Genomic DNA, 11,683 nt, shown 5'->3' with positions numbered 1-11,683 from the left:
GTGTGGAACCACTGCCTCACTCCAGGGCTCAGTACTGGAGTGCTGCACCCAATGCAGGGCCTCCATTGCATGAGTGGGGACCGGGCAACAGAAGGGAACTTTAACGGAGAAAGAAAACACGTCTTTGCATTTAGATAGTTTGCTCTGGCATTGCTTTGAGGCCTGCCAAACTGGCAACCCCAGGTGAAGATAATTCACCCACAAAAAACCAAAAACAAAAAACACACACAAAAAGCAGAAAGATAGCAAGAGACTGGGACAGCTGAGATTTCACTTTTCCTTTTCAATAGCTTAGCCCCAATTGGAAATATTACAGACCAAACGGGTCTGGTTCATTGGTCCAAATTTGGGGGTTCTGTGATTATCAACAGAACAGCTCCAAACTAGTTTAGGTCAAGTTCTTGTGGCAGAGTAAGTGCACCACAGAGGAGGGAATAGCCAGGTCCTGACCAGCATAATGAAGCTGATACACGCACACCTTGTTTTATTGCACGCCGCTTTATTGTACTTCACAGGTGTTGCATTTCTTACAAATTGAAGGCAAGACCCTCCACCAGCAAAAAGATTACGACTCACTTTATTGTGAGACTCACTTCTTCACAGTGGTCTGGAAGCGAACCCGCAATCTCTCTGAGATATGCCTGTATTCTGGAGTGTGAAGGCTCGTCTCACTACTCCCATTTACACTGAGGTGCACATTGACCGCCCGTAGTGATATCTAGACAAAACACAATTATCTTACCTTGGCCAGGTTCCTCTCTGTTCTTTATGGACTGTGGTAAGCAGAATGGCTCCCCCAAGATGTCAGCACCCTAATGCCTACAACTTTGAAAATGTTAAATTCAATGGCAAAAGAAACTTAGCAGCTGAGAAGTTAGTTTCAAATCTGGAGATCATCCCGGGTGATGTGGGTGGTGCCACTCTCATCACGTGAGGCCCCTAATCACCTGAGGCCTTACAAGCAGTGAACTTTCTCCAGCTGGGGCGAGAGAGGCCCGTGGCGCATGCGAGGATACCCTACGCCGGAGGGGCACTTAGCCTAGATGTGGGTGACTTTTACCAGCAAAGACTGGTCCAAGGCTGACAGCTAGCAAGGAAGAGTGGAACTCAACCTACAGCAACAGGGAACCGAGTTCTGCCAGCAACCTGAATGAGCCTGGAAGCCCAGTCTCCCACAGCCTCCAGAGAAGCGCCCAGCCCCCCTGACAACTTGGGTCCAGCCTTGTGAGGCCTTGGGCGGAGGACCCCATTGGGCCCAGTTATGCCCAGATTTCTAAGCCAGGTAAATGGAAGATAATAAAGGGATTATTATTGTTATTTCAAGCCACTACGTTTGTGTTGCTTTGTCCTGGCAGCAAAAGAAAATACATTAACACATTTTAAAAACAAAAAACAAGCAAGCAAGCAGAATTCTTAAGCAAAAGTGACTGAATGTAGTTCTCTTTCCTTATTGCTCAAGCACAATAGTGACAACCTCTACTTCCCTCTGTGGCACACTGTATATTGGGAGACTGAGGCTCTATTTAGGGGATTTTCTCTCCAAGGCATGCTAGAACACACTGGGATGGAGAGTGGGTTTCAGGGAGAGCACAATTCAACAGGAAAACCAATTATTAGGCTCCTGTACTAATCCAGTGGAGGGGAGATAGGCATGGTCAGCTGGTAGGATATCAGATTGGAGAGGGAGACGCTGATAACCAATGGGTCTAGAAAGGCTGGCTAGGTGGAAAGTAGTCCCAGTGAATTTTAGAGATGGAATTTAAGAGGAGGGATAGACTTGGGGAGAAATGATCATGGAGTACATTTAATTTGGGACGTGTTGAGTTTGAGGGGCTTGTGGAAGAAATATCGAGGTGGTATCTAGCAGGTAAGTGGGTATTGGAAACTGACGCTCAGCTGATTCTCAATTTGGGGATTATTAACATATAGGTTGATAAAATCATGTGAGTGCAAGAGATAACCCAGAAGATGCTTATGGGTTTTCTTTTACTTTAAAATATAATAAGAAAAGGAATGAAGAAGAGATACATATAGAAGGTAACAGAGAAGAGATTTCGTTTGCATGAGGTAATTAGAAAAGGATTGAAGGAGAGAGAAAAAAGGAAGGAGTTAGAAAAGATGAGAAAGTGCCCAGAAAGTACATGATCCCTCTTAGAGGAGAGGAAGGAGGCAGTAGGGAGGTGTGAAGCTAGAGAATGTTCCTGTTAGCCAGCAAGGAGCACTGCCGGCCCAGGACAGCTAGATCCTGCCTGGGCGAATGGTGATGTGGGTAGGACTGGCCACCCACAGACACACAACAGCATGGTGATTACCAGAGGGAAAGGGGGGTGGGGGAGGGAAAGGGGGTGAAGGGTGGTAGAGAGGGGTAGAGAGGAGATAATGGTGATACAAGAAGACTAGACTTTGGGTGGTGAACACACATTATACAGATGATGTATTATAGAATCCTATGTAATTTTATTAACCAATGTCACCCCAATAAATCCAATAAATAAAAAAAATAAGAGGGAGGCACAGGAAATGATAACAGTGTTCAACCAGCCACTGGTAAACAACGAGTTTCATAAGCTGGTGTTAGCAATTTGAGGAATATTAATGCTGGGTTCCACTTGGGTGCATTGCTCATTCAGTGAAGATTGAGCTATTGCAAAATCATTTGCAGGGAAATTGGAAACCCTCCCATCGCCCTATTTCTGTGAAAACATTGCTGCTATCTTAAACGAGACTGAAGAATCTATTAGCTTTGCAACAGTCACCTTTGCATTCAACAGTTTCCTCATGAAAATGCACAAAGACTTGTCTTGAGAGCCTGTCTGCACCCCAACCTGGGAAGGCATTTGAAGCTGCGCGCACAGCAGCAGGGAGGGAGAGTAAGCGTCCAGCATGAAACGGAGGGGGGCTCCCTGCCGACTGCCAGCTGTGGGGAAGCAGCTGGCTGTGTTCTTCACTTTCCCAGCTGGTCTGGATGGGCTCAGCAACAATTACATTTAACCCATTCCATAGCACCAAAGGATTAGGCCATGGGACCAGAGGTGACATCTTCGTTCTCTTTCCCAATGCCTCTGGCTTGGGCTGAGAATAAAACCAGCTGCCAAGGTTCTTTTAAATTTTCCACCACACCTGACTTAAGCATCTCCAGGATCTTTTATTGTTGCCTTTTAAAATTTCCCTTAGACACGGGCCCAATATTGTTGCATTCAAACACATTTCTAGGTCAAAGATTAAAAAGTACTTAAATATATTTTTATTCTACTTTGTATCAATGCCACACACACACACACACATACAAATTGTTTAGATCACTTAATAAGGTATATCATTCCATGTTTTAATAATAACAATAACATAAATGATCATTTCCTGAGTTAACATTGCAATGTAAAATTTAGTCTGTATTGCTAAGACATTTTACAGCATAGAAACATGATCCAAATGATCATTTACTTTATCATGTCATAAAACACAAGAGCTCATCATAGAACAGTGAGACAATTTAAACGGTAAGAAACCTTGTGACTCATAACAAACAACCTGTATGTGTTTGTTGTCATGATTGACTTTCCTGGTCAAATATCAGTAGTAAAATAAGTTATGGTATAAAATAAAGTCAACAGGTTTTCCATAGTGACGGAACATTTGATTTCATTTAAGAAACAAGCCTGGAGTCCGGTTAACCTCTTAGTATATACAAAAATGTTGTCTTAAAAAAACCCTAAGCCATCACAAATTTAGATAAAACAGTTGAGTAAAAGACGACAGCTCTTCATTATGCAGTAAAACCATGGACCTCATCTTTGGAAAAGTTAAGATCATGCAGCATCCTGAAAAACAAATACAAAGCACAAGTCTCTTAGGGAAAGTAAAGAAGTAACAGCAAAGTTTAGCATCATAAGCATAGTACTTTTTCATTTTCCCCATTTACTATGTCCTGTAAAAAAAAACAAAACCCACAATTATCACTTCTAAAAAATTAACAATAATTCTTTAATATTACCAAATATCTAGTGTTCCATTGTCTCATAAGTGCCATAATTTTTAAAAGTTTATTTGAATCAAGATCCATTTAAAGTCTACTCATTATGATTAGCTGATAAAATCCTATATAATAAAAGCCTAATATGCTAAGTGTCCAGTTGACCGGTCAGCCATTCAACCAATCAAAGCATAATATGCTAATGATATGCTAAGGCCGCTCAACTGCTCATTATGACATGCACTGACCACCAGGGGGCAGACACTCCAGCCGGTAGGCTAGCTTGCTGCTGGGGTCCTGCCGATCAGGACTGAGAGAGATGGGCCAGACACGCTGTGGAGCCCTCCCACAGTCCCTCCCTGACTGGCCAGCCTCCAAGGTCTCTCCCCGGTCCCGATCGTGCACTGGTGGGGTCCCATGGCCTGGCCTGTGCCCTCTCACAATCTGGGACCCCTCAGGGGATGTTGGAGAGCCGATTTCGCAGGCCAGGACCCGATTGGTGCATGAATTCATGCACCAGGCCTCTAGTCTTTTAATAAGATTCTCTTCCATCTAACCCCCCCTCTCTGTGTGTGTACGGCAGTTTATCCAACAAAATTCAGATCTTTACGCGCTGAGTCACCCACAGTCCCCATTTTGCTGCATCGCTGTGATAAATGTTAATAATATGAACTTATATCCTCTTATTGTCCATAACTTAATAATTGGATCTACAGGCTAGGTCAGGTCAAATTCTTTTTGACAAGACTACTTCATAGGTAGTATTCTCCCATTAGGAGGCACATAATACCTGACTGCCTCTCCTTTGGGATGCTAACAGTTATCCATGATTTATGGTCTATCCATTAGTTCATTAGGATCTGAAATTAGTGATATTCTACTTCTATCATTCTTTCTTCATTTATAAGCTGAGGAATTCTGTAAAGAAAAACTTCTCATTTATTATGTGGTTACCCTGTAGTACAGCTCATACAGAAAAGGCAACATAAGGCTTGATTTTCTTCCTCCTTTATTCACCAGTTTTCAAAGTAAGGAGTTAATCCCCACAGCAGTCTATCTTTACTCTCTCCACTGAACCGAAAAAGGAGAAATACTGCTTATGGGTAATTCAACTTGGAAAACACTATAAATGGAGACTGGAATCTTAGAAATGGCTGTTTAAAACGTTCCTGAACATAATAAACATTTATTTAATACTTACTGTATGTAGTCACTGTGCTAAGCACTTTACATGCATAAGGGTTCTTTCTTCTACCACGTTGCTACTCACCTCATTCCTTGTTCTGTAAATGGCATTGGTCCACAAATGCAGATGAGAACTTTGGATTTGTCTAAACTTCTTTTCAAAAATTCAGAAAGAAGATCTAATGAAATGTGTCCCTTTTTCCCATTCCATTCAGAAGTAGGTTTTGAGAGAACAAATTCAACATCAAATCTAGAGGGAGAAAAACATTTTTTAAAAGTCTATTATTTTAACATATGATTAACATGTCTCAAGTTCACTAAAACATCTTTTTTCTCTCTTGAAAATGATATAATATGTAAAAACTGATACACTCGCTACAAAAGCACTGCAATGGATTATAAACAAAGATTTAACAAAAACATATAGGTAAATCCATATTTACTAAGGATCAGCTTTTGCTACAGAAAAGAGGAGTAATATGGCATCTTTTATTGCACTCATTAGAAAGGGATCTCAAAGAATTACCCATTCCTATTAATGCTCTGCTTGTGTATGTCAAGTGAAGAGCAATCATCAGTGACGTGCACTTTAATCTCTGACTCAAACCTTTCATGAGTTCTAGACCCGTATAACCAACATCCTATTTGACTTCGTACTGTTGCTGTCTCAAAGGCCTCAACTTCATCTTACAATCTCTCTGCCCCTCACTTGACGCTCTCTTTGTGGATGGTGCCAAGGTCCATTTGGTTGCACAAGCCAAAAACCTGAGGTTTATCCTGGGGACCTCTCTCTGCATCTCCCCCCATATCCACATCCTCAAGACCTATCTCCCAGCTATTTGTCCGCTTCTCTGAGTCTTCACTGCCATCCACTTGCATTCTTTCTTCTTTCTGTACTGCTGTTATCATGTCCCATTCTTCAGTTCTCAGCTAAGCACCATTTCCACAGGGAAGCACTGTGGCCTTTGGCGTCCTTTGTTATATGTGTTGTAAATATTTTCCTTTCCTTTTCTTTATAGACCTTACTTCAGGTTTTAAGTATGCGGCCACCAAAATAATTTTGTTAATGTCTACCTTCCCCACTAGACCATAAGCCCCATAAGAGCAGGGACCATTTCGCTTTGGCTATCACTGTGTCCCTAGTGCCAACACACGGGAAGCACTCAAGCATTATGGAATGAAAGGTAGGAAAAAAAAGGAAGGGTACCAAGAGCCTATCTGACTTCGTACTGTTGCTGTCTCAAAGGTCTCAACCCTCAGAATTAAAATGAGAAAGAAGAACATCAAACCAAGTTTCACAATGTGACTACAGACCATTTCCCACCACAGTTTTGTAATCTGTTCAGCAAATGGCTGGTGAAGGGTAAAAGATTCAAAATTGTATGCTCTGCCTGTTCCCTTTGCTCCATTTTAGCAAAACACAAGTCATTCTTACCATTTTCAACAGCATCGGATCAGATGCATTTGCACATTTTCCAGTGAGTAACTGACATATTTTCTCAAGAGTAGAAGGACTTAATTGCATATTAATCTCAATCTTAAAACAAAGTTGAACAGCGTCTCTTGTGAAAGGGCCTTGGGAGTCAGATATGAGAACAGAAACAGGACGTGGTGGTGCAGCAGCTCAGGTCGCTGGGCTGCAGTTGGGTTAAGGTCCTCAGGAACTGAGGAGCCTGGCACAAGCACACAGACCAACTCAGAGGGCCAGAGGGGGCAGAGAACCGGCCCAGCTCTCACCCAGCCCCCCCTCTAGGCTTTATTTGTCCATTTGTGCAACAAGGTATGAATATTACGTCATCTCTTATAATTCTAATATTTTGACTTTATATTTAAAAAGCTCTACAGAATTATGTTTTATTTCTTACCTACAAGGTTCTCATTTAGTTTTAGCAGATACAGAGTGGGGCAAAAGTAGGTTTATAGTTGCCCATATGGAAAATAATACAATTAATAAATAATGCAAGTACAAATGGTTTCGCATACTCACATACACCTACTTTTACTCCACCCTGTATACTAATCCACCTTACACAAAATAACCTCACAAATACTTTTTCACTAACTTATTTTTCCCGTATAGCATATAAAATTAAGATAGTTTTCAATAACTTTGGAATGTAGTATTTGTTTACTGTTCCATGAGGGCAAGTTCCTTGTTTGTCTTTTTTTTAAAAATATATTTTATTGATTTTTTTACAGAGAGGAAGGGAGAGGGATAGAGAGTTAGAAACATCGATGAGAGAGAAACATCGATCAGCTGCCTCCTGCACACCCTCTACTGGGGATGTGCCCGCAACCAAGGTACATGCCCTTGACCGGAATTGAACCTGGGACTCTTCAGTTCTCAGGCCGACGCTCTAGCCACTGAGCCAAACTGGTCAGGGCGTTGTTTGTCTTGTTCAATGCAGTACCCAGGCCTGGCTCAAGGTAAGTGCATAAAAATACTTGTTGAATGAATAAGGAATTTGCTTATAAAGAAGCCGTACTGACAAAAAATAAAAACTGTCAATAGAAATAGAAGAACAAAGCCATAGGCTGGCATCCATGAAATTACACATAAAAATGGCCGTGAATTGCCTAGTGCCTTTTCTGAGGAAGAAGGTCCACACCTCTTATCAGATCATCAAAGGGGACCCAGAAGCATCTGCAGAACCACTATCCTAAGACATTTCCAACTATACATAGACAATTAGATCAAAGATAGCAATTACCTTGTTAAATTAAAAATAAAAATCACTGGAATAAAACTGGTAAGAAACGTAAGTCTTATATACTGGCATTCCTGTCATCTGAAAATATAACTTTCCTTTACTGAGATGCTTTAAAGAAAAAAGAAAAAAAGCCTAGTCAGTGGCACAGTTTCTGCAGGCATCTGCTAAAGAGTGATAAGTACCCAAGATCCTTATAAAGAAAGTGTACACTTCTCATGCATTCGTATTTATTAGCATAACGGTCCCTTGGCCTATCACTTAACTCCATAGAAAGTGTGAAGAGGGGCATAAATGCAATTTTTAAGGATATTGTAAAAAGCCTGCTATCCTGCTTATCTCCTCCTTCACAGGACTAGAAAAGAGCTTAACTGGAGCAGGTGCAATCCCAAGTTAAGACTCAAGAAAACTTTAATGAAGGATTTCTTATACCACATCAAGATGCAGATAACTACTGTGGAATCAGTCACCTCTCCTGAAGTGTTCTGAATGAAGGCCAATTTACTGTCTAGCGCAAATACAGCTGAAGCCTGAGGGCACATGGGCAGAGCCTGCCATCATCCAATAACTAACTTTCCTTTAGCCTAGTGGTCGGCAAACCGTGGCTCGCGAGCCACATGTGGCTCTTTGGCATCGAGGCATGGGCCACGAAGTTTCAATCACACTGTACGTGCGCGCCCGCACGTGGTATTTTGTGGAAGAGCCACACTCAAGGGGCCAGTTTGCCGACCACTGCTCTAGCCAATCAGCTTCAAACACCTACCTCTGTTGTTTTCCTTACATATGTCCCGTACATTCCACTTTCAGTGGGACAGCTCCAAATACTGGCCTTATATCTTGTCTAAAATCCTGCTCTAACAGCTTTAGCCTTAATCCACCTGACACACCATTGCCAGCAGTTCTCCTGAATACCCAGACCCCATCTTACACTATCTTTGCTTTAACAGCTTTGGTGTTTGTCACTGCCCCCAGAAGAGGATTTCATAGTATTGGGGGCCCCAGCCTTTTCTGGTTTCAATAGCTAAAGGAAACTACTAGAAAGAGCAGGAAAACTTGGTATTTTCTCACGGGAAAAATAGCTTACAACATAAATAGCTAAGAGTTAAAGTTATATAAAATGTACATGTTCTGGAAACATTTCTCAAAATGAATCTATTAAACACTAGTGTTCCTCAGGATGTTAGTGGTATTTCATGAAAAAAGTTCAACTATGAAATAAATTTGGGATACTGGGTTTTTTTTTAAAAAAAAAGTTAAATAGATTTAGAATTTCTCAAAGCCTTAAATATGCTAATTTCCGAGTAAATCTTAAAGGAGGTAATATGATACATGTTATTTTCAAAGGTTTTTTGGTTTTGTTTTTGTTTTTGTTTTTTAATGACAGAGCCCTTAGGGGAGAACACATGAACATTCTATGAAACACTCCTTATGAGGAGTATCTGTGAGGAACAGAAAGTGGTAGAGGAGTCCAGACTAGGGGCCCACATATCTGTGATTATCACAAGCTGGGGGGGGGGGGGGTAAGGCACATTGTTCGATTTACTTATGCTTCTGCAATCACTGGCTTCTGCTGTCTTAAAGGGGAATAACAAACCGTTCATCACAATACTGATGCCAGAGTACAGAAACTCAGTGGGCCATTGTCTATGGAGCCTGTCATAAAGGGAGGTACGCTGCCCAGTGTTGCTGGGCCTTCTCATATCCATCTAATACATATTTATTTAATATATGAATTCTATTCAAAGTTTCCCATCACCCGATTTTAGCCCAGCCTGTTTCTTTGATTGTAAGACAGGAGGATTAGAAGCGATTACCACTAAGATTCCTTCTAATATGCACATAAAGTTTATGGTTTTATTTTTACAGTTATTTCATTGTTCTCCTTCATGCACTGTATCTACTTCAACAACACTGGACTCTGCTCTTTTGCTAAAATGCCCTGAACATCCTGGCCCTCATGTTTTTTTGCTCATGAATTCCTATAACCCAAATTTCTTTTCCTGTTCACGGAGTGCCATTTCCCAAAGCCCAGTCCAGAAGCCACTTCTTCCACAAGCTCTGATCTCCCCTCACAAACAGGATTACTTCTTCTCCTAGAATTCTCTAACATGGGATTCTCTGACATAGAGTTCTCTAACATGCGATCTGTCCTCCCAAAGCCTGGACTTCCGAGGCACTGCTGCTCTTCAGAACTCCCCACTAGGGCAGTCCTACTCATTTTGTATCTTTCCCCAGCACATTGTGCAAATGAGCACACAGATGCCTGAAGTGAGGCACGTTATCAGTGGTGCATATAAATAGGTACATAATCACTTGTCTGTTGTGGCCCACTCCCTTGCTGCTTGGAATCCTCTTTCTCTTTCCAGTATGCTCCACCACTGATCTCGTCATTTCCAGAGCAAAAATAAGGACACTACCAGTGTGAGTGTGCTGGCAGCAATATTCCTCACTTTCTAGAGCAGTGGTCAGCAAACTGTGGCTCGCGAGCCACATGCGGCTCTTTGGCCCCTTGAGTGTGGCTCTTCCACAAAATACCATGTGCGGGCGTGCACGTACAGTGCGATTGAAACTTCGTGGCCCATGCGCAGAAGTCGGTATTTTGTGGAAGAGCCACACTCAAGGGGCCAAAGAGCCGCATGTGGCTCACGAGCCGCAGTTTGCCAACCACTGTTCTAGAGGCTACTTGTCAATATGCTTCAACAGCCTTTCTACACTTTGACTTGGTGACTCTTAGGATGCATTTTTATCCTGCATAGTTGGAGGGGTACAGAACAACCTCTTTTCACTATGTCAGACAGCAGGAATTGGTTATATAAATTATTGTATGCTTACATGACTGAATACAGTGCAGCTATAAAAAATCATGGTATAGTGCAGGTTTTCCCACCTGGCACTATCAGCATTTTGAGTTGAAAGTTTCTTTGTTGTGGGGACTGCCCATGCATTGCAGGATGTTAGCAGCATTTCTGGCTTCTACCAACGAGGTACTTGTTGAACCCCCTCCATCAACTGTTACGATAAAAAATGTCTCCAGACATAAATGTCCCTTAAGGTATTGGGGGGATGGGGACGACAAAATCACTCCAGGTTGAGAACCACTTATTTAAAGTATTCTATACACAGAATATATGCAACACACTAAGTAGAAAATGTAATTATAAAAAGTATAGCAGTATAACTATTTTATTTAAAAAATACAGAACAATAAAGGATGTATGTATGTGTCAGTACGTGTGTGTGTATAAGAAAGCAAGAGAGGTAGAGAGGAAGGGAAGGACAGAATGGAAAGATACAGACCATAAATGTTAATAATTGTTCTTTAAATGGTAAGGTTATGGATTATGTTTCCTTAATTTTTTCAATATAATAAATATGTATTAATTTTGTAAACAGAGCAGGAAAATCAGCAAATCAATAAATTCCATTATTTTTAAAAGTATATTTTTATTGATTTCAGAGAGGAAGGGAGGAGAGAGAGAAACATCAATGATGAGATAGAATCATTTATCAGCTGCCTCCTTCCCATTCCTCACTGGGGATCGAGTCCACAACCTGGGCATGTAACCTGACCAAGAATCAAACGGTGACCTCCTGGTTCATAGGTCAATGCTAAACCACTGAGCCACGGCCAAATTCTACTATTTATATAAAAGTACATGCTACTACCTTTACTCAAATAAGGTCACTGTCTCAAAAATGACTGCTTTGAAAGAGAGAAAAATACTTGTTATATTTATATATTATGAATGTTGCCCAGAATTCAACCTCATTGTCAAACTGTCCAGTCCCTTGAAACTAGTTCTGCAAAGGCCAAGAC

General features: G+C 41.4%; 1 protein-coding gene across 1 annotated transcript in view; it reads right to left on the bottom strand.

Moving 5' to 3' along the window:
• Nucleotides 1-3,307: 3,307 nt before the first annotated feature.
• Nucleotides 3,308-11,683, bottom strand: part of LOC308521395 (cytochrome b5 reductase 4) — a 68,167-nt gene continuing 59,791 nt past the window's right edge. The window contains exons 15-16 of the mRNA XM_081094406.1: nt 5,244-5,408; nt 3,308-3,821 (exon numbers count right to left, since the gene is read on the bottom strand). Of these exons, the coding sequence (XP_080950532.1) occupies nt 3,767-3,821; nt 5,244-5,408 (220 nt within the window). The 3' untranslated portion in view covers nt 3,308-3,766. The remainder of the gene's footprint in view (nt 3,822-5,243; nt 5,409-11,683) is intronic.

This window comes from Myotis nattereri (genome assembly GCF_964212035.1).
Source record: "Myotis nattereri genome assembly, chromosome: 6".
In the NCBI taxonomy this organism is placed as follows: domain Eukaryota; kingdom Metazoa; phylum Chordata; class Mammalia; order Chiroptera; family Vespertilionidae; genus Myotis; species Myotis nattereri.
This window is presented reverse-complemented; position numbering and strand designations above follow the sequence as displayed.